The following is a 22,471-nucleotide window of genomic DNA, read 5'->3' on the forward strand; positions in this document are numbered from 1 at the left end:
TTCAATACTCTGAAGAGAAGTCAATTCATTCTCCATTCATCTATAATTTCAATGCCATGCAATCTCAACTAAAATACCAAATAAAAATTTTAAGAGAATTGGAGAAGATGGGAGGGGAGTGTAAGACGTATGAAAAAAATTAGGAGGCTGGGCACAGTGGCTCCACCTGTAATCCCAGCACTTTTGGAGGCTGAGGTGGGAGGATCTCTTGAGCCCAGGAGTTTGAGACCAGCTTGGGCAATGTAACGAGACCCTGACTCTATAAAAAATAAAAAATTAGCCTGGCATGGTGGTATGAGCCTGTAGTTCCAGCTACTTGGGAGGCTGTGGTGGGAGGATAGCTTGAGCCCAGGAGGTCGAGGCTTCAGTGAGCTGTGATTGTACCACTAACTCCAGCCTGGGTGACAGACTGAGACTCTGTCTCAAAAAAAGAAAAAGGAAAAAAATTAGGAAATCATAGAAAGAACATCAAAATATATTAGAAGGCTATGATAATTAACAGATTTGTTAATGAAGAGGAAATATACAAATATTAATGAACAAAATAGTGTGTTTAGAACAAGACTCCCATACAGGAGACATACACATGTTAAAGGAGGCATTTTGAATTTGTGGGGAAAACTTAATGATTCAGTATAGGGTTTGGAGCACTTTGATAGCTAAGAGGTGGGGTAGGGGGCAGAGTGAAGGCTGTCTCTCTTTTACTCCTTCTAAAAATATTCCAGTGGATCAAAGATGTAGGAAACGATGGATCCATGTAGGCCTCAGCCTTCAAGTTTCTCCTCCGAGATTTCAGGGATTATCCTTTAAAGGAGTCAGGAAGAGGGTAGAGATCACAAAAATAATAAGCTCAGACAGTTTGTATGTTAAATAAACCTCAGGAGGTTTTAGTCTTAAGGTCCTTAATCTGACCTTCCAAACTGACTTTTCCAGAAACTTCCAAAAGCCTCTCTGGTGTCTCTTTCTTCCCCTCCTTTAATGTGGCCCTGGCTCACAAGTCACCCCTCTCTCTAAGAAGTCCCCTTCTCTGTTTTATTCTTCAGCTTTGCCCCAGGAGGACCTGGGGTGTAGCCCCGTGTCCCCTCCCTCTGCCACTGGTGACTCATGGTCATTTCCTTCCCCTCAGTCCTCAAATAGGGTGAACCCTACAGGCCCCAGAACTACCCCAATCAACCTGTAGAGAAACTCCACAATGACCCTCACAGGAAATGAAATTGAAAGTCCCATTTCCAATGTCTTTGTACTGGGATGGAGGAGGAGGGATGGGTAAGGGGCTTCTTATCCTTGAGTCTGTTGGGGGCCCTGGAGTCTGAGCCAGCTTCTCTGTGTTGGAAACACCTGGACAGGGCTGGGCTCAGGTGGATTAGAGGGGGTGTGTATATCTGTGAGTAGTTTCTGGAATCCTTCTTTCCCCTGAATGAGTTATGTGCACTTATCTGTCCCACAAAGGATAAAGGGACACATGGGTTAGGGGAGGTTTTGGAGGCAGTTCCCCTCCCACCCCCCAGCCCACCAAATGCTTAGGTATAGACTAGTCACTAAGGTGGAAGGAATGTAGGAATCTCAGGCTCTCAGAGTCAGACCTCAGAAGGCTCCCAGGCAATGATCCTTGAGGTGCAGAAACCCCCTTCTCAGCCCTGCCCCACATCCTTCATGAGCATTCCTCAAACTCTGCCTGAATGTCTCCAGAGCCCGAGAACTCACCGCTTCTTTGGTGGCCCCTTCCAGCTGGGGACAGTTCTGAAATAAAGCTCTTCCTTCTCAGCACACCTGTCTCCTGTGACTGCTACCCACTTGTCCCCAGAGAAGAAAGAAGGCCCAGAGCCACCCTCTATCCCCCAGGTGGGGAAGGATTATTTGAGCACAGCCTGCCTGGAACTAGAAATTCTGGTTCTAATCTTTGCCTCTCTTCATAAGAGCTGAGCAGTGACCAAGGGAACCCAGGGAATGGGCAAATACAAACCAAAACAGATTTGGGTTTCCACCGGCTGCAGTGGCTCACATCTATAATCCCAGCACTTTGGGAGGCCAAGGTGGGAGGATCACTTGAGCCCAGGAGTTTGAGACCAGCCTGGGAAACTGCAAGACCCGATCTCTACAAAACAAAACAAAAACCCAACAACAGGGGCGGGGCATGGTGGCTCACACCTGTAATCCCAGCACTTTGGGAGGCTGAGGCATGTGGATCACAAGGTCAGGAGTTCAAGACCAGCCTGGCTAACACAGTGAAACCCCTCTCTACTGAAAATACAAAAAAAAAAAAAAAAAAAAAATTAGCCGGGCGTGGTGGTGGGTGCCTGTAGTCCCAGATACTCAGGAGGCTGAGGCAGGAGAATGGCATGAACCCGGGAGGCGGAGCTTGCAGTGAGCCGAGATCGCACCACTGCACTCCAGCCTGGGCAACAGAGGGAGACTCTGTCTCAAAAAAAAAAAAAAAAAAACACCTCCACGGCAAAGCCTCTTCCTGCTCCTTGGGCTCTGGGGTCTTACCCTTCAAGACTCTGAACATCAAGAAGTAACAGGGCTCATAGAATGCTGATTGGCTTCCCACCGGACCCAAGGGATCAGGCCCAGACCAGCTCTGACCCCAGCAGACAGGGTGTAATGGAAGGGATCATGGAGGCAGACACCATATGCCAGGACTGATGGATCAGCAGACATTTTCCTGCCTGTCTGTCCACTCCAGGTATATTTTCACCCCCGTCCCTTGAGGCCCCTGTCCTATTCTACTCATTCACCCCCTCCCTCCTTCCTCTCACCACAAGCTCACCCAAGGCACATCTGCAAATGCTTCAATAACCTTCGATTTAACACCTAAAACGTCAGCTACCTAACGGTAGAGTTTTAATCCATTTTATTCACTATTGTATCCCAGGTGCCCAGAAGAATGCCCGGAAGAATAGTAGGTACTCATTAAATATTTAAATGCTTAATGAATAAATACCTACTGCGCACTTTTACTTACTTTTCTCTAAATTAAATATTCACCAGGAAGGGCTGATGGCCCCCACTTTATTCACTGATTCAATGAACACTTACTGAGATTTTTCCCATGTGCCAGGCATGTGGTACATCATTATGGCTTAAGAAGTGCCCAGTGGCACCTCCAGAGAGGTAGGGTGACCTGCAAAGGTCACACAGCAGTCTGTAGCAAAGGAGGACTGGGCTCCAGGCTCCTTGGCCTCTGGAGCTCAGATCTCTTTCCATGACACCAGAGGCTTGTGATCGCAAGACAGGGCAGACTGGCAGCACACACACCCAGCCAGGCGCCAGGCTGCAGGGCACTGTGGGGCCCATGCTGAGGGACAGACGAGTGACTTGCAGCCAGCTGTCCCAAGTGCCTGGCCTGGCCTGGCCAGAGCCTGACGGCTTCCAGCTGTCACAGCTAGTGTGGGCTCCTCCCAGAAGAGGGCACCAGTGACTTGCATGGACTTGTGCCCTCCCTACCCAGGCCCACAGACTCCTGCACGCAAATCAACGAATGCCCCAATTATGGATCTAGGAAGGCAGAAGGCAAGTCATGTTCCAGGCTCTGTGCCAGGCCCTTTTAAATAGTTAATATTCATTTGAATATTTAATATAATAATTTAATGTCATTACTACAACGTAAGTCAGATCATGTAATTCTTCTGCTCAAAGCCCTAAGATGACTTCTCATTTCACCAGGAACAAAAGCGCTGTGGCCTGCAAAATTCTAGGCCATCTGGCTTCTGCTGCCTGTCTGACCCATTTCCTTCCACTCTCCCCTTGCTCCCTCCATCCTCTCTGGCCTTCGTCTTGGAGCCCACCAGGCATATTCCCACCTCTGCCAGAAGCAGCCCTCCCCAGACATTTGCATCATTTGCTTTCTTACTCAAGATTGGCTCAAATGTTCCCAGTGGGGCCAACTCTAGCCACACCCTATTTGAAAGTGCAATCTCCCACCACACTCACATTTGCCTTAAGCTTTGTCCACAGTGCTTACCTCCTTGTAACAATCTTTACAGGTTCTTTCTTTTCCTTCCTTCCTTCCTTCCTTCCTTCCTTCCTTCCTTCCTTCCTTCCTTCCTTCCTTCCTTCCTTCCTTTCTCTTTCTTATCTTTCTTTCTTATTGAGATGGAGTCTCACTCTGTTGCCCAGGTTGGAGTGCAGTGGTGCCATCTCGGCTCACTGCAACCTCTGCCACCCGGGTTCAAGCAATTCTCCTGCTTTAGCCTCCCAAGTAGCTGAGATTACAGGTGTGTGCCATCAGGCCTGGCTAATTTTTGTATTTTTAGTAGAGATGAGGTTTCACCATGTTGGCCAGGCTGGTCTTGAACTTCTGACCTCAGGTGATCCTCCTGCCTCAGCCTCCCAAAGTGCTGGGATTACAGGCGTGAGCCACCGTGCCCAGCCTATTTCTTTGTATTTGTTGTTCATCTCTCTTCTCAAGTAAAAGCAGCACGGGAGCAGAAATCTTTGTCTGTTCACTGCTATATCCCTAGTCCCTAGCACAGTGCCAGTACATAGTAGAAACTCAAAAATATTTGTGGATGAATAAATAAAAAAATTATGGATGAATAAATAATTAAAACCCTGAGTTGTGCTACTTCCATTCTATAGATGAGGAAACTGAGGCTTAGAGATGCTAGGTAACTTGCTTGAGATCGCATCGTTCATTTATTCAACCAACTTACTAACCAGCCAGCATTTACAGTCTACCCACTGCATTCCACACACATTTAGAGGCACAGTGTTGGGTGGCTTTGGGTTATTTGTTTTTCGAAATACTCTCTATTCCTTTTTTCTTGATGTACCATCTGTTTGCAATGACTTCCCCCATATTGTCACCTTCTAGAATTCAATTTACACTTTAGAATTCGATTCATCATCAGTGGTTGCCAGGGGTTGGTGGAGGGGGTCTATGGTAGAGTCTATGACTCCAAAGGGGATACATGAGCTAGTATTTGGGGTGATGGAATTGCTTGCTCTGTATGGTCCTGGAGTGGCAGATACATGATTCTATGCATTTGTCAAAACCCAGAGAACTCACCTCATAAAAAAATAAACTTTAGGCCAGGCACGGTGGCTTACACCTGTAATCCCAGTGCTTTAGGAGGCTGAGGCAGGCGGATCACCTGAGGTCGGGAGTTCGAGACCAGCCCGACCAAAATGGAGAAACCCCGTCTCTACTAAAAATACAAAATTAGCTGGGTGTGGTGGTGCATGCCTGTAATCCCAGCTACTCGGGAGGCTGAGGCAGGAGAATTGCTTGAACCCGGGAGGAGGAGGTTGTGGTGAGCCGAGATCACACCATTGCACTCCAGCCTGGGCAACAAGAGTGAAACTCCGTCTCAAAAAAAAAAAAAACTTTAATGTATGTAAACTGTAAAAAAAATTATTCCTCAAGGTTCTTAACCTCTATGGATGTAATTCAGTGTTTAAATGGTTCCTCCTATACCTTTTACACACTGTCTCTCGCGCTCTCTCTCTTTCTCTTTGACTTCAGTATCCCAGAATGAGGATGGGGAAGAGGAGGCAAGGGTAAGAGTAACATTCTCTGCCTCTGAATACTCATGGCTCCTCTCAGCCCTTCCTGGGTTTCATCCCTCAGGGCTCGAGGTCAGGCCTGGGTCTCCTACTTGGACTTCTTAAAAAATTTTTTACTTTATGATAACTGTAGATTCACATGCAATTATAAGAAATAATGCAGAGAGATCCTGAATTACCTTCACTTGGTTTCCTCCTAGGGTAACATCTTGTATGACTATAGTACAGCATCACAACCAGGAAAGGGGCATTGGTATAATCCACCTACCTTCTGCAAGTTTTACCAGTGTTACATGTACTGTTAGTGTTGCGTACAAGTGCAAATGTACATTTAGTTCTATGCAACTTTATCACTTGTGTAGATCCACATAACCACCACCATTACCACTGTCAAGATAGAGAACTGTTCTGTTTTTGTTTTGTTTTGTTTTTTGAGACAGAGTCTCACTCTGTTGCCCAGGCTGCAGTGCAGTGGTGCCATCTGGGCTCACTGCAACCTCCACCTCCCAGGTTCAAGCGATTCTCCTGCCTCAGCCTCCTGAGTAGCTGGGACTACAGGCATGAGCCACTACACCTGGCTAATTTTTTGTATTTTTAGTAGAGACAGGTTTTACCATGTTGGCCAGGCTGGTGTTGAACTCCTGAGTTCAAGTGATCCACCCACCTCGGCCTCCCAAAGTGCTGGAATTACAGGTGTTAGCCACCGCGCCCAGCCAAGATACAGAACTGTTCTATCACAAAGGTCTCATCTGGACTCTTGATGTTTCTCAACGTGCAACACTTAGGCACATCAGAATCAGTTGAGTCATTTGTTAAATGTGCAGATTCCTCCCAGCTCAGCTGCTGAACCAGTGTGGGGCAAGGAGGCTGGGAATCTGGCCTTTACTTGAACTGGCCGTCATTTCTATCCATCCTCCACTTTGTGGCCGCCAAGAGGATCCTCCTAAGACACAGCTCCCACCGTGTTTTTTCTGCCGCTTAAAGCTGTGTAGTGGCGCCCCCTGCTTTCAGGGTAGAGAAACCAAAGCCTTAGCAAACAAAGCCTTCTCCAGGCCCCACCTCCCTTCTTCCACTCACCCCACCCACTACGCTTCAATCCCTCCAAACCTCTCTAATTCCCAGGACGCCTTTGTTTTCATCAGGCTCATTTTGTTCATGCCGTTCCCTCTGCCTGGAATGTCCTGCCCACTCTTTTCTGCCTATTGCAACCCTATTCCACCACCCATTCTTACAGATGAGGACTTGGAGGTTGAGAGAGGTTTGGTGTCACCCAGCAAGTAAGGGCAGGGCGCAGTGGAGGCCCCAATCCACCTGACTCCCAGGCTCCTGGTCTTACTGTTCGCCAGCTGTAATGGAGGCGCTGGGGGAGGCCATGGTCCCTCTTCGGAGCTGTCTGCTCACCTCCACTTGGGCCTGCCTCCCCATCCACCTCTCAGGCATCTCACCAGGACCGTTCCTCTTCTTCCCCTCCCAGCGAAGCCGGGCAGGGATGAGGGGTCTGAGAGGAGGGAGGAAGGGAAATGGGATTGAGCCCAGGGGTAACCTGACTCCCTGCAGTGGGTCGTGTGGGGGCCAGGCACACTACGGAGGGGAAAGCCTGGAACAAATACCGAGGGACTCCCTTAAGCCGGGCAGGCGATGGGGGCTCCTGGAGGGAGAGAAGGAGCCGACTGGAGTCAAGTCCCTCCCCTGCTGCCCCCTCCCTCCACGGCTCCCTCGCAACCCGAGCCGGGGGGCCTAAAAATAGCCCCCAGGCGCAATCGCCGGCCGCCCCGGTGACCTTCTGGGTAGCACAGGCCGAAGGCGGGCGGGCAGCAGGAAGGCAGGCCGCCGGCCCCCCAGACTTGTCTCCTAGGGCACCGTCCCGCGGGTGCCCCCGTGGCCGCCCAGTTCCGGCGTCCCCCAGCCCAGCTCTCAGTGGCCATGCAGAAAGCCCGGGGCACGCGAGGCGAGGATGCGGGCACGAGGGCACCCCCCAGCCCCGGAGTGCCCCCGAAAAGGGCCAAGGTGGGGGCCGGCGGCGGGGGTCCTGTGGCCGTGGCCGGGGCGCCAGTCTTCCTGCGGCCCCTGAAGAACGCGGCGGTGTGCGCGGGCAGCGACGTGCGGCTGCGGGTGGTGGTGAGCGGGACGCCCCAGCCCAGCCTCCGCTGGTTCCGGGATGGGCAGCTCCTGCCCGCGCCGGCCCCCGAGCCCAGCTGCCTGTGGCTGCGGCGCTGCGGGGCGCAGGACGCCGGCGTGTACAGCTGCATGGCCCAGAACGAGCGGGGCCGGGCCTCCTGCGAGGCGGTGCTCACAGTGCTGGAGGTCGGAGGTAAAGGGCAGGTGGGGGCCGCGCCCGGCAGGGGCGGGGTGCTCAGAGGTAGAGAAGGGCTGCCCAGGCCACGCGGGTAAGGTACTGGATACTGGTTCCGCCGCCTTCTTCCCAGGTGCCCTGGCTTCTCGGCTGCCCGGCCCCGGAAGTGAGATGAAGAGCCAAGTGCAGGGAATGGGGTGTCAAGGTAGAGAGGCTCCCCACAGGAAGGTCAGAGGTCAAGGGGCAGCAAGCGGTTGAAAAGCCAAGCCTGAGACCCACTCCCGCCTCTCAGGGAATTCTGGGGTGGAAGTTCTTATCCTCCTGTAGAGAAAAGCCTCCTGGGGGAAAGGGTGTCCTTCAGTTCCATGATTTAAACTTGAGATTGACACTCCGATCAGCTCCTTAACAGGGGAGTCCATGTCCGAAGGAGGGGGCCAGCTCCTCTGGTCCAGGCTGCACTGTTGAAGGGATGGCTCAGAGCTCCCTGCAGGCCACTGCCGTGGCAGGGTTGATGTGGTCAGCTCTAGGCGGGGTGTGGAAGAGGCCTATGGGTGGCCACGTGTGAACAGGGTCCAGGGGAGGAGGAGGTGGAGCCAGAGCCAGGGCCCCGTGGGCATGAATGGAGGTGAGTGCTTGAAAATCCACATGCAGGTGTGTGCCTGCATGGGTGCTGTGGAGGGCCCTGGATTCTGTGTGGTGGTGCAAACAGGTGAGATATGGGCATGTGGAGCTGGAATGGGAAGCTCCTGGACCATGTCTACCTGAGCTTCCAGAGTAGATGTTTCCAGAGCATGGAAGGGGGATGCTATGGACCAATGCTTGTCCCCCGCCCATAGATTTCCAGGTGCAGTGTGAAGAAAAGGCTGAGGGTCTGAGGCAGAAGGGGAGGGCAAGAGGCTGGGCCCAGTGCTCATGGTCCAGCTGGGGCTACCATGGAGGCCAGGCCAGGGCCGTTAGCCTTGGATCCATTTGGGGGCTTCCTTTTTGATTTCCTCAGTCCTTGAGTAAGCCAAGTGGTACTTCTCTAGCCAAAGGCAGAGCCTTGGGCAGGCTGCGCCTTGAGAAACAGAATTCTGAGGAAGTAGGCTACAGCTGGGAGAGATGGCAAGGAGCTGGGGGTTCACTCCCTTGGACGTTTTTAAGAGGGACATGTCACTCCCCTGGGTGCTGCTGTGTAGGGGTAAATCCTTGGAGGCTGGGGAGGAGGCACAGGGAGGAAAGCCCTCAGCAGCAGGTGGGCAAGAAGTCTCTAGGACACAGCTGAGTCAGGAGAGGGAGCCGGGCTGGCCTCCCTCCATCGGCATCTCCTCTCCCCCAGCCCTGCTCTGCCCACCTTCCTGGAGTCTCTGTGGCCAGGCCTGGGCCAGAGAGGGCCAAGGCTGGCGTCTCCTGGTTGGCCTAGCACCTGGACAGGTACAGGCCTCCCGAGCCTGGGATCAGGGGATGGGGTGCATTCTAGCAGACTTTGGAGCTGGGGAAGGTGTGGACTCCTTGGGGATCTCAGCTCTGGTCCCCCCAGGGGCAAAGAGGGCTGAAAATAGAACATAGATCAAAGGGTAAGATAGATGAGTTGATGAGAATATGACTGGGGGAGAGATTAGGGAAGGGAACGAAAGAGCTGACAAGGAGAGTAACAGTCGTAATATAAGTAAAGGTTGGAAAGGACCACAGAGAACTGCAGCTCCAAACACATCCTTTCACAGGCAAGGACACTGTGGGCCAAAGATCAGGGAGCTCTGCCTAAGACGTACTAGTCTAGTTAGAGACATAGCTAGTTATGGCCATCCCAGAACTAAGAACCCAGTCCTCCTGGTTTTGGTTCTGGGGGCCTTGTACTCCTCAAGAAGTTCTGGAGAGAGAGGAAAGAGCGAGAGAGGGAGGGAGAGTACTGGGAAAGTAGCTGTCACATGATTGGCCCAGGCCTGGCATTTCTCAAGATGGATGCCTCCTGGCCTGCCTTGGTCCCTCAAAGTAGGAAGTGGTGATGAGGCGTGAGAGCCCCCAGCAGGGCTGTTTGCTCAGCCTCTCTGCAGTCTTGGTGGTGTGGTCAGCAGCGCTGAGCCTGGCTGGGCGTACCTAGACAGAGGCCAGGCTGACAATGTGCAGGCTGGCCTCTCTGGTGGAACAGCAGGTTTGAGAGGCTTGGGGTGAGAAAAGGGCCCTGGGTGCTGTGGGGCTGGATCAGGGGCCCTTTGACATTCATATGAGAATAGGAAGAGGACTGGGCTGCAGCAAATAACCTTTGAGAACATGTCCTGATTGTGTAGATAGAAGGTGGCAGAACAGGTGGAGGCCTCAGTCTGTCCCACTGCAAAGAACAATGTGTGTAACTATTACACCTATCCCACATGCTTTGGAGGAGGGAGGGGCTTTGCTTTGGTGATGCTGGGGGACTGACTGGGTGAATCTGGCTTCCTATCCCTTCTGTTGCCCACCCCCACCAGCCCCTGCCCAGTGATAGCTCCTGCTCCAGGGCAGCCGGGCAAGCAGCTCGGCATTGCTCAGACTTACTCATGGAAAACTTTCTTGGTTGGAAACAACAGCAGGAGGACTTCAGGGTACTCGAGGAAGCCAAGCAAGGACCTGGCTGCAGACGGAAGGACATGCTTTCCTGGCTGGGATTGCTGGCTCAATAAGACAAAGTGATGCTAGGTTCCTGGCACTCCTGAAGCCGGATATGTTAGCTCAAGGTTGGAAGGATTTGGGCATGGCTCTGGGAAGTTGGGGTCATGAGAAGGCAAGTGGGCTACAGCCTGGAAAATTTGGAGGATGGGAAACTGGGGGTGGTGGTGCTGAGATTTGGGGGATGTAGAAATGAGGGAAGAATAGGAAACAAAGGAGGTGAAGATAGCAGAAATGCAGGATACTTGTAGAATCCTTAACATGCATAAGTACCTTGTCTCATTTAATTATTTAATCTTCCAAACCCTAGGTTACTGTTATGACCATTATTCATATAGAAAAACTGGGGTTCAAAGAGGAAATTTACCTAAGTTCCCATGGCTAGTGAGGTGCCAGAGCCAGGTCTGAAAGCCAGGTATCTGAGTCTGGGTCCATACTGCTTGTCCACAGAAAGAGAAGTGTGGGAAGACTGTCAAGGATTTGTCATCGTCACCATCTTTCTCCGTCAGTATCTCCAAATCCATCTCTGGCCTAGTCTCCAAGATAGGCAGGCATTCTTCTTTTTCAAAATATCAGGCTCCCACCTGCACAGGCTGAGGAGCCACATGCAAATCCAGTGACCACAGCAAGTGCTACCTTCAAAGCTATGGGTGTGCGTGTGTGGCCGAAGGGCAGACCTGCACTAAAGGGCAGAGGGGAAGCAGGAGAAGGCACAGCCGAGAGAAGAGGTGAGCTGATGATGCTCACATGGTGTGTTAGTTGGAGCTTCATAGCTAGGGTCTGGAAGATTCTGGTGTTAATCAGAAGGGCCAAAGATCAAAACATGGTAATGAACCATCCTGGGGACTCGAAGGCTTGGAGGGGAGAGCTTAGAGATAGGGAGAGAGGGCCAACTTAGGCAAGGAAAGGGTAGAGGAATGTACCAGAACCTGTGTTGAGGAATATTCTGCAGTTATTCTTTCTCACCTGGAATTTAGAATGTCTGGCTAGAGAAGCCAGGTGGAAAGTAGTATGGAGCTGGGAATGGGTATGGGGAGTGTCAACATGCATGCATGCCAAGTGCTGACCAGTGAGCAGAGGAGAGGCCAGAGTGGGAGCAGAGAGGAGCTCTGGGACCCTCTCCAGGGGAATCCTGAGTGGAATGAGAGATGGTCACTTTTCTGGCTAAAGACCTCTGGGGACAGAATATGGGTTAGGACAGAGAAGGGGGAAGGCTGGATGAATGGAAGCGGTTGCAGGAAGATTTACTGTCCCCATTCCCATCACTGCTTACCCTCTCCACCTGCAGCTCTGCCACCCCCTCCCATATTTATTGAGTGCCTACTATGTGCTTTCGATACACGAGTCAGGGGGTTGAGGGAGACCAAAATTTATGTCCTCCAGGGGATAACTTTCTAGTGAGGGGAGACAGACAATACACAATAAACATAGTAAATAGGTAAATTACACAGTATGTCAGAAATACAGAGCAGGGTCGTAAATGAGAGAAGGGAGAAACTGAACTGAGGCAGGAAAGAGGAGACAAAAGGGAGGTGGGGTGGGAGCTTGTGGCATAGGATGGAGATTTGGATTTTCTCTGGTTGGAGGGAAATGCTGGCAGTGCAGAAATTGGAAGTCTGGGTTTGGGGGAGTGGCAGGGAGACACAGCTGCCCAGCTGTGGGAGAAAAATGGGGCAATCTGGGGCCAGCTGGGGAGGCCCACCCAGAGAGCATGTTCCAGGCCAGACCTTCAGGAGTGAGCAGTGCCGACCCAGAGCAGGAACACAGAATCCTGCCGGCCCCTCCTGGGCCCAGCTGTCCCGTCACTCACGCCCGCTGCCCATTGGTTATTTTTGCTACGGAATGTGCCAGCCCCTGGGATTCTCCTGGGGAACAGGGGCTCAAGTTACCCCCTCTCGTCACTCAGCTCCCCATCTGTGAGTGGGTGTGTTTAGGGGTGTACATGGAAAGTGCCCATGGGTGTCCAGGGTCCTCTGACTGGAACGAGCGTGAACACACATATGTGCCCTCTCAGCACACGTCCCTGTGCATGGGTCTGTACTTGTAATTTGCTTTGATGCTCTAGGAAACAAGAACACCTGTATGCACCCAGAATGTATAAGACATGACCTAAACTTTAGAATAAAAGAGCAGCCAGGTGCGGTGGCTCGCTCATGCCTATCATCCCAGCATTTTGGAATGCCGAGGCAGGAGAATAGCTTGAGCCCAGGAGTTCGAGACCAGCTTGTATAAGATAATAAGACTTCATCTCTACTTAATATTTTTTTAAAAATTAGCTGGGCATGATGGCATGCACCTGTAGTCTCAGGTACAGGGGGGGCTGAGGTGGGGGGATCTCTTGAGCCCAGGTGGTCAAGGTTGCAGTGAGCCATGATGGCACCGCTGCACTCTAGCCTGGACAACAGAGTGAGACCTAGTCTCTAAAACAATAAAGAAACATAAAATAAGATAAAGGGGCCACAGACTCAAATAACTGCAGGGGTCAAGTAGAAACTGAAAATGAGGGAGGTGCGCTGAGCTCAGGCATGATTGCTCCAGCCCAAACATTGTGCAGGCTGAACAAAACTCATCAGTCTGTCCCTGTATTTATTTTATTTTATTATTTATTTATTTATTTATTTGAAGCAGAGTCTTGCTCTGTCACCCAGGTTGGAGTACAGTGGTGCGATCTCTGCTCACTACAACCTCGCCTCCTGGGCATAAGTGATTCTCATGCATCTGCCTAGGTTGGAATTCTGGCTCCCTCAATTTATTGGCTGTGTGACCTTGGGCAAGTAACCTCTCCGTGTCTCAGTCTTCCTCTTGTCGTGAGGATTAAATGAGCTCATTCACATAGAGTGCTTAGCACAATGCCTGGTACGTACCAAACATGCAATAACTGTTAATAGTTACTTAGTAGTCACAGCTCAGAAACCAGGATTGGCACTACCTGTGCTCACTGGGATAATAATTCCCATCTCCAGGACACATGGAGTCCTAGAACCTGTATGGCTTTGACTAAGTGATGGGACTTCTCTGAGACTCAGTCACTTGTCAGTTAAATGGGTATAGGATTATTCATAAGGGTTTCTAGCTCATGGGGTTATTGTAAATGAGGTAACATTTGTAAAGTGCCTGGCACTTAGTAACTGCTAAACAAACATAGCTATAATGGTCATGGGGAGGATAGAATTTTGTGTATGCAAAGTGTGCATAGTGCTGAATAGGGCAGGGGTCGGGTGGAACACACAAAATATTTGGTGAGTGTGCTTCCCTGTGATTGAGAACACTGGCCAACTTTGTGAATAATGGGGGTACCTCTGTGCACCTTTGCTTGTGTGTGTGAATGTACGGGGGTAGGGGGCCCGCGCATGAGACAATCGAGAGGTAAGGCAAGATAAAGCCCTCTCTGGCTTTCTTGAGAAGCCTTAGGGTTTTCACAGTCTGAGTCCATGTTAACACGCAGTCCACACCCGCCAGGACCCTTGCCCTGCGTTTGACCTAGGCGCCCCCACCCGGCGCTGTGCCCTTCGGCGAGTTCGGTTCTGCCTGGCACAGTGTGTGTGCGCGCATGTTTGTGGAATGAGCAAGTCGAGATGCTGCTGACCTTCCAGAGAGGCCCCGCGGGAGGAGGTGAGGGTGGGAGGGGGCTGCGCTGGGCTGCCAGAAAGTGGCCTGAGCTAGAGGCCATTGCACCCCTTTCTGTGCCTCAGTTTCCTCATGTGCCTAGGGCTCAGGAGGCAGATGCAGGGTGGGGGTCCGTGGCTCTCGGCGTCAGGAGGTGACCGGTGGTCGTGTAGGGAGGCAGGTGAGGGCCTCCCCGGGGGAAGTAGGGGGACAGGACAAGGAAGGGGCCCCAGGTGGGGTGCAGGCTGGCGAGGGAGGGGCGGACTCCAGCGCCGCCGCCGCCGCTGCCGCCGCCGTCGCCGCCTTACCCCCACCCGGCTCCCGAGGCCCCAGGCTCCTTCCGCCACCCGCGCCGGCTCCCGCCCGGTCCCCAGCTCGCCCCCGGCCCCGCCTCCGACTCCGCCCCGCCCCCGCCCGTCCCCTCCTCGCCCGGCCGCCGGCCCGGCCCCCTCCCCCGCCATGAAGAAGCTGTGGGTGAAGAAGCGTTTCCAGGTGAGGGCTCCGGGGGCGGGCGGCGCCGGGAGGGGGCAGGGAGGCCTGGGCGCCCCGGAGGGAGGGCGGGTCACCGCAGCTGGGCCCGGTGGAGGGGGCGCTGGATCGGCGCCTGCCCCACCCGAGCCCCGCCGAGGGCGGCGGGCCGGGCGCGATCTAGGGGCGCCCGGGTCTGTGTCCTGAGCGCGCAGGCCCCTCCCCGCGCTGAAGGGCAGACCCCCCGCTCCCCGATCGCCCGCAATCCCCGCGACCACCGGGGAAGGCCCCCGCTGCAGCGTTCGGCGTGGAGCGCCCACTTGCTTCTTTGCCACATCCTCTCTCTCCTCTGTCCAACCTCAACCCCGGGCCCCGGCCCCCCGCCCGGCCTGCCCCAGCCCCCCACCCTGGAGCTTTCCATCTTCCGGAGCTCCTGAAAGCAACGCACACGGATCCGCGCTGAGCTCAATACATTCCCCAAGCTCTGCCCTGTCCTCCGCGCACCTGGGCCTCCGGCATTCGTGAGGCTCTGGCCCTCTGCCCCCATCATCCCTCCCCCACCCCCTTGACACCTACCCAGGTTTCTGTCCTCCCCCCAGCAGGAATCTGTGCCCTCGTTCCTCCATCTCCCAGTCACTCAACCACCCCGCCCCCCGCACCCCCATCTTCTCCTTCTCCTCACTGAGCCTGACTACCTCGTCTTCTATCCTCTTTCTCTCGGGCTGTTGCCCTGGTCCCGGGCTGTGAGCCTCTGTCCAGTGGGATGTTCCAGCTTCCACCTGCAGCCTGCAGTTCTCTCCTTCCTCCCCTGCTCCTCCCAAGAGCCCAGCTGGGTACCCTGGAAGAAGGCAGGGGAGTCATTCCCTACAGGGGAAGCTGGTCACTCTGGGTCTCTGCCCACCTCCCCTCTCACACACACACTGGCCAGGGAATGAGTTTCTGCTTGATGTTGCAGGTCTGGATGGGAGGCACAGGGACCTTAGGAACAAGCCTCCCCCTCAACTACTCATTCTGGCTTTTCTCTTTCAGAAAACCGGCCATTCCCGCCGGGCCTTTGGCCGACTCACCCATGGTGCGTGGACCGTGGGCGTCCTTGCTCTAGCCCATGCCTACTCCTCCTCTTGGTCCCTGTCCCTCTGTGAGGCATCGAGTTCCTGAAGACAGCCCATGAGATGTGGGACCCTTCCACTCACCCCTACACTTATCTACCACCCACCCGACCAGGCCCCCTGTGCCCTACAGCTGAGAGAGGACCCAGCAGAAGGGAGGGCGGCTCACTAGCACACCCCTGCATGGACTGGGTGCCCTGTTCTCCGTGTGAGGCCTAATGGGAAGGAGTTCATTGCCATGCTTTGGCAACCAGTACGTGGCTCCTGCTTGTCATGGCAGCCAGAGGGAAACTGAGGCACAGAACCTGCTAGAATCTGGGAAAGTTGAAAATACTCCCAGGAACCTTTTCTCCTAACCTAACCACTGGGCATTTTTGAGGACGATTCAACAGTAGAAGAGAGGGACCTTGAGGAAGGTGCCTGTCACATCATGATGCAGACAGATAAGGGGTTGGTTTGCAAGGAGGGGTCAAAGCACAATGCAAATATTGTAATAGAGGGTGGGCCTGACTCCTAATGGGAGGCCCAGGTCTGCGGCTGGACTGGACACAAGCAGGTGTGTGTGTGTGTGTGTGCATGTGTTTGTGTGGCCAGTGGCAGCACCAGTAAGTGCCAAGGATACCAGAACCACTGGGGCAGCTGGAATAACAAGCCCAAGTATGGGGGTCCCCAGTGCTGGGCACATCCCAGGTATCTCCCTCCCCACCCATTGCCACAGGACACCTCTGGGGACTGGGGACCTCACACCCCTTCTGTCCTGACTGCCCTCCATGCCCTGCCCCACAAACGCTCTGATAACAGTCTGTCCCTGTCTCTCTCCTGCTGCTCCTATGGAAGCGAAGTTTTCCGCTCCTGCAGAAAGCAAAGTTACGGTAGGAAACTGGCTCCTGCTCTAGCCCCCCGCATCCCTCCCTTTCCCACCCGGCCCCGGCCTCTCCTCACCCTGCCTCAGCTGCACCCGATGCCTTGCAGCTGGTTTGGGGTAGAGGACAGGCTGGCCCCGCGGATGGTCGAGTGCCCTGGCAGTACGACTCTGAGGTGACTCCTCTTTGTTCCTGGGGTACTGGAACCCAGACTTTAGAGCTTTGGAACCTAGGACCTGATGATTTTGGGGCTGCACAGGGGCTTAAGCTTTCACTGACAAGGGGAGGAGGGAGAAGGGAGGAGGCCCTGATAATCCATTAAGATATTGGCAGGCGGGGAGGGGGTGGCAGTTTGGAGGGCCCTACGGAGGTAAACGTGAGTAACCAGGGGCCCGGAGATGGAGCCAGGGCACTGGCATGGGAGGGGTTATCCTGAGCAGCCCAGGCTGGGCAGGGGATGTGGGGAGCAAAAGAGAGGAGGTGCTGGCAGCCCTGCCGGTGATAAGATGGAGCCTGCTGTTGGCAGGGAGGCAGAAGGCAATAGGGAAGAGTTGGAGGCAGAGGGAGGAGGGCCCTGCCCACACAGACCCCTTCTTCTCCAGACTCAGAGACGGCTGAGGATGACATCAGCGATGTGCAGGGAACCCAGCGCCTGGAGCTTCGGGATGACGGGGCCTTCAGCACCCCCACGGGTGAGCTCCTGGGGTGTACAAAGAGCAGGCAGGCGGGTTTCCCACAAGGGGTGCCTCAGTCTCACGGTGCTCCTTTCTCTAGGGGGCTCTGACACCCTGGTGGGCACCTCCCTGGACACACCCCCGACCTCCGTGACAGGCACCTCAGAGGAGCAAGTGAGCTGGTGGGGCAGCGGGCAGACGGTCCTGGAGCAGGAAGCGGGCAGTGGGGGTGGCACCCGCCGCCTCCCGGGCAGCCCAAGGCAAGCACAGGCAACCGGGGCCGGGCCACGGCACCTGGGGGTGGAGCCGCTGGTGCGGGCATCTCGAGCTAATCTGGTGGGCGCAAGCTGGGGGTCAGAGGATAGCCTTTCCGTGGCCAGTGACCTGTACGGCAGCGCATTCAGCCTGTACAGAGGACGGGCGCTCTCTATCCACGTGTAAGTAACGGCCTTACCTGGGCCTGAACTGCCCCATCTCACCACGCTGTCCTGTGCTGCCCTCACTGCTCAGTCAGCCTCCACCCATCACCCTGCCCCATCCATCTCTCTGTGCATTTCTTCACCCCCTGCTGCCACTCCATCTTCCCACACTGCTCCCTACTCCTCCTGAGCCATCACCGCCCACATCCCCCTGCTCCCACCTGTCCTGGCTCACCATGCCATCTCCATGGTCTCCTGGACCCTGCTGTCCCTTCCTTGTCTCCTCCAAGATCTCCAGTTTCTCAGGGGCCCTCTTTTGCCTCACCCATTCGGGCTCCAGTTGTCCCCAGGATCCCTCCCCCCACCCGGGGGCCCCCTTGGTGCCTGCTGTCTCAGCAGCTGCTGCCTTTTCATCTCTCTGCACATTCCTGTTCCCATGTGGGCCTTTTTCTGGGAGGAACAGAACCTTTCCACACGGCAGCTCCCGGGAGAGCAGGAGAGAGCAGGGGAACAAGCCAGCAAGCAGGAGAGAGAAGAGAGTGAGGTGGCCAGGGGCAGATGGGGCAAGGGGCCTGTGAAAGCAGGAGGCCATGGGCTGGGGGTGGCAGGGGGCTGGGAAAGGGAGGGGCTGGAAATGGGGCCAGGCCAGAGGGAGAGGGCGGGAGTGATGGTGGCAGGGGGCTTGCAATGATTTCTCTCATGGGAAACCCCTAAGTCCCCGAGGGTGGGATTCAAGGTTGTCCCAGGAGGGGGTGTTGAGGAGCGGAGGTGTTGGAGGCACTGGAGCCATTTTTGGAGATTTGGGGCTCACAGATACAGGAGGGAGTGCTATAGTGGAAGAGGGGAGTGGCTGAGAATAGAGGGACTGGGGCATTTGGGGAGCTGAGGGGGGCCTGGTTTGTGATGGGTATGGGTGTGGGGACAGCTACCACCATGCAGGAGAAAGAAGGGGCCTGGTGGGGGAGGCTGCTTTGAGGGTGGTTAGAGTAGGGCTAGCGGTGGGCAGGGGAGAGGGCCAGGGCTGGGCCACGGCCAGGGGGAGGCTCCCTTGGCTTATCTTCTTGGCCTTACCCGGTGTTCCTGTGCCCTGGACTTGCCTTTCCCTTCCTGCCTTTCTTTACCAGGCCCCAGCCAGAGCCTGGAGTTGCTATGGCAACTTCGGAGGAACCCATTTCCTTAGTGATGTCTATGGTACAGAGACTGGCCTGGAGCTCAGAACTGCCGGCAAGAGGCCTCCTCTGCTGTCCTCAATTTCTCTCCAGGCCTCACCCACTTCCCAGAGGCCCTTCCCTGGGGACTCTGCGGCCCTTCCCCCAGAGAAGACACTTCCTCCCTGCAGGTGGCTGGCTGGGGTTTCTGTCTCTCAGGCCACTCTGCATTGCCACCACCCCTTTTAGCCCCAGTCAGAGGTGGGTCTGTCGTGTGGGTGGCTGACTCAGGTAGGCTAAAACATCCTTAACTCGGGACCCCTAGAACTGCTCGTAGCTGGCACCCTACTACTTGTCCTCCCTTCTGTGCCCCTGGAAACCCAGACACTTTGGAGGAAATAAGGGCTCAGGATTCTGACTGCCTGGGTTTCAATCCTAGCACCAATCATTTCCCAGCTGTGTCACCTTGGTAAGGCATTTAATCTTTTTTATGCCTCAGTTTCTTCATCTGTAAATGGGGGTGATCACAGTTCTTACCTCACAGGGCTGTTGTGAGTATTAAATGACTCAATGCATTTTAAGCACTTGGTACAAGCCTGGCACTCAGGAAATATTCAATGAGCCATTTTACAGATTTTTATTAAGCTCTCTCTGATGTGTCAGGTATGATATACATTTAATTCCTTTTTTTTTTTTTTTGCTAATCTTTATGTGTGATGTGCCCCCTCACCCACCCCCTCCTCCCTGCAAGGGTCCAGATGGGGAAAACTGAGACCCAGCTCTTGGGCACCAAAGCTCTGTTAAGTGAAAGGGATACTCTGGGGTGACTGGCTCCTTCCCTCCTCCTTTTCTCCCACACTCCCTATTCAGGCCCACTTAGTAGCTATTTCTGAGCTGAGTTATTTCAGAGCATATCCCTGTGGGGGGGCCTTCTGTACTTCTCAGGGGGGATTTCCAAGGACTCAAGGTAGCTTTCCCAGGGGAAGCACAAGTCAAAGGCCTATCGGGGGGCAGACTGAGCAAGGGGAGTAGGAGCCTGGGCATCCCGTTGCCACCTGCTGTGTCCCATCAGTGCTCGTGGTGGCGGCAGGTATAGGCTCAGGTCTACACAGCAGCTAGAGAATCCTAGGGATGGGGCACTGCCCCCCAAAAGGCTTGTGCCTGGTCCAGGAGGCTGTTGCTTGGCTTCCAGGGACCACTAGGAAGGGGTGTGCCCTGCTGATGATGGGCAGGGGTGTGGGGGCCAGCTGGGGGCTGGAATGAGTGGGTGGCTGCATTCCTGAGAGCGCCCCTCCCCACCCCACCCTCTTGTCTTCCCTCCCCACTTCATCCTTTGGGTCCTAAGCCTCATTCTTTTCTCTCCCTCATGCTCAGTTCTGTTTCCGCTGTTTCTCGGCTTCCAGGGCTGGGGGGAGGAGGCTGGCCCGAGTCCTGGGGCTGAGTCTGTACCAAGACCCAGCCATTAGCCCAATCTTGTGGTTCCAGAGCCGCCGGCCTCTCCCCAGCACCTGCTCTGGCTGTGCGCTCCTCGTGGGGGTGGGGGTGGGGGGCAGGAGGATCTGGCCCATGTCACCCCCAAGCCTGCCCAGCATGCCCACCACCCAATTCCTGTCACAAGCTAAGGGTCTAGGAGAGGAGGCCCCCTGAATCCTCTACCCTTCTCCATCTTGGTTCTGCAGCAGCGTCCCTCAGAGCGGGTTGCGCAGGGAGGAGCCCGACCTTCAGCCTCAGCTGGCCAGCGAAGCCCCACGCCGCCCTGCCCAGCCGCCTCCTTCCAAATCCGCGCTGCTCCCCCCACCGTCCCCTCGGGTCGGGAAGCGGTCCCCGCCGGGACCCCCGGCCCAGCCCGCGGCCACCCCCACGTCGCCCCACCGTCGCACTCAGGAGCCTGTGCTGCCCGAGGACACCACCACCGAAGAGAAGCGAGGGAAGAAGTCCAAGTCGTCCGGGCCCTCCCTGGCGGGCACCGCGGAATCCCGACCCCAGACGCCACTGAGCGAGGCCTCAGGCCGCCTGTCGGCGTTGGGCCGATCGCCTAGGCTGGTGCGCGCTGGCTCCCGCATCCTGGACAAGCTGCAGTTCTTCGAGGAGCGACGGCGCAGCCTGGAGCGCAGCGACTCGCCGCCGGCGCCCCTGCGGCCCTGGGTGCCCCTGCGCAAGGCCCGCTCTCTGGAGCAGCCCAAGTCGGAGCGCGGCGCACCGTGGGGCACCCCCGGGGCCTCGCAGGAAGAACTGCGGGCGCCAGGCAGCGTGGCCGAGCGGCGCCGCCTGTTCCAGCAGAAAGCGGCCTCGCTGGACGAGCGCACGCGTCAGCGCAGCCCGGCCTCAGACCTCGAGCTGCGCTTCGCCCAGGAGCTGGGCCGCATCCGCCGCTCCACGTCGCGGGAGGAGCTGGTGCGCTCGCACGAGTCCCTGCGCGCCACGCTGCAGCGTGCCCCATCCCCTCGAGAGCCCGGCGAGCCCCCGCTCTTCTCTCGGCCCTCCACCCCCAAGACATCGCGGGCCGTGAGCCCCGCCGCCGCCCAGCCGCCCTCTCCGAGCAGCGCGGAGAAGCCGGGGGACGAGCCTGGGAGGCCCAGGAGCCGCGGGCCGGCGGGCAGGACAGAGCCGGGGGAAGGCCCGCAGCAGGAGGTTAGGCGTCGGGACCAATTCCCGCTGACCCGGAGCAGAGCCATCCAGGAGTGCAGGAGCCCTGTGCCGCCCCCCGCCGCCGATCCCCCAGAGGCCAGGACGAAAGCATCCCCTGGTCGGAAGCGGGAGCCCCCGGCACAGGCCGTGCGCTTCCTGCCCTGGGCCACGCCGGGCCTGGAGGGCGCTGCTGTACCCCAGACCTTGGAGAAGAACAGGGCGGGGCCTGAGGCGGAGAAGAGGCTGCGCAGAGGGCCGGAGGAGGACGGTCCCTGGGGGCCCTGGGACCGCCGAGGGGCCCGCAGCCAGGGCAAAGGTCGCCGGGCCCGGCCCACCTCCCCTGAGCTCGGTAAGGCCTCAGGGAGGGCTGACAAGGTGCCTGAACCCCGGTCAGGGGGCGTTTGTGGAGAGCAAGACTGCTCAGCAGGAGCCGGGGGGTTGGGGGTTTCGCCTGGGGCTGCTAGCCAGCTGCAAGGGTGGGTTTGCCAAAGAAGGCACAGACACAGGCTCGACTTTGAGTGAAGGATTGTGAAAGTCCTTGTGCTAGGACTGCTACTGGTGAGGCGGAGCGTGAGTGTTGTGATGGAGGCTAGGTGAGGCTGAGATGTGAGCTAAGACTGGTGCCCAGATGCCCGCCATAGCTCCCCTGGGTCCAGTGGCCTGCTAGGCTGTTGGATCAAGAACCACTACTGGGGGGATGCACTGGTGGGAACCTAAGGACCCCCCTCCATACCCCCAATCCCTCTGTTGGGGAGAGATGGTAGATGGTCTGAAATAATTTTCAAATCCCTGTTACAGACACGCTTTGTGCCAGATAACTCTTTACTCTGCCTCTCCCACCCGGGCACCATCCCCTGACCCATGTGTGGCCACCCAGCCTGCCCTTCTAGCCTCCTCACCTCAGGCTTACACCCCGCATGGCTGAGCTCACTATGGTCCCTACACAATGCCTGCCTGTGTGTTGTCTCCCAACCTTCCCATGGATGATGACCAACACCACCAACAGGAGAATGGCTCTGCACCCCACCCCTCATCCTGCACATCAACTCGAGGCCCACTCCTGGAGAGAGGCAGAGGAAGGCGTCCTTGACCCACTTCCACTGCTCCTCCAGAATAGATGCCTCTACCTGCTG

At 55.8% G+C, this 22,471-nt stretch overlaps 1 protein-coding gene across 13 annotated transcripts in view; it reads left to right on the top strand.

Annotated features, from left to right (window-relative positions):
* The first annotated feature begins 7,270 nt into the window (after positions 1 to 7,270).
* Positions 7,271 to 22,471, top strand: part of SPEG (striated muscle enriched protein kinase) — a 58,772-nt gene continuing 43,571 nt past the window's right edge. For 3 of the 13 annotated variants that reach the window (XM_016949371.4, XM_016949370.4, XM_016949378.4), the window contains exons 1-5: positions 7,275 to 7,819; positions 16,449 to 16,478; positions 17,072 to 17,161; positions 17,244 to 17,580; positions 20,390 to 21,687. In XM_016949371.4, the coding sequence (XP_016804860.2) occupies positions 7,432 to 7,819; positions 16,449 to 16,478; positions 17,072 to 17,161; positions 17,244 to 17,580; positions 20,390 to 21,687 (2,143 nt within the window). In that variant the 5' untranslated portion in view covers positions 7,275 to 7,431. The other 10 variants (XM_009444273.5, XM_009444274.5, XM_009444275.5 and 7 more) reach the window with 10 other exon arrangements.

The sequence above is a fragment of the Pan troglodytes genome, chromosome 13 (genome assembly GCF_028858775.2).
Source record: "Pan troglodytes isolate AG18354 chromosome 13, NHGRI_mPanTro3-v2.0_pri, whole genome shotgun sequence".
Lineage (NCBI taxonomy): Eukaryota > Metazoa > Chordata > Mammalia > Primates > Hominidae > Pan > Pan troglodytes.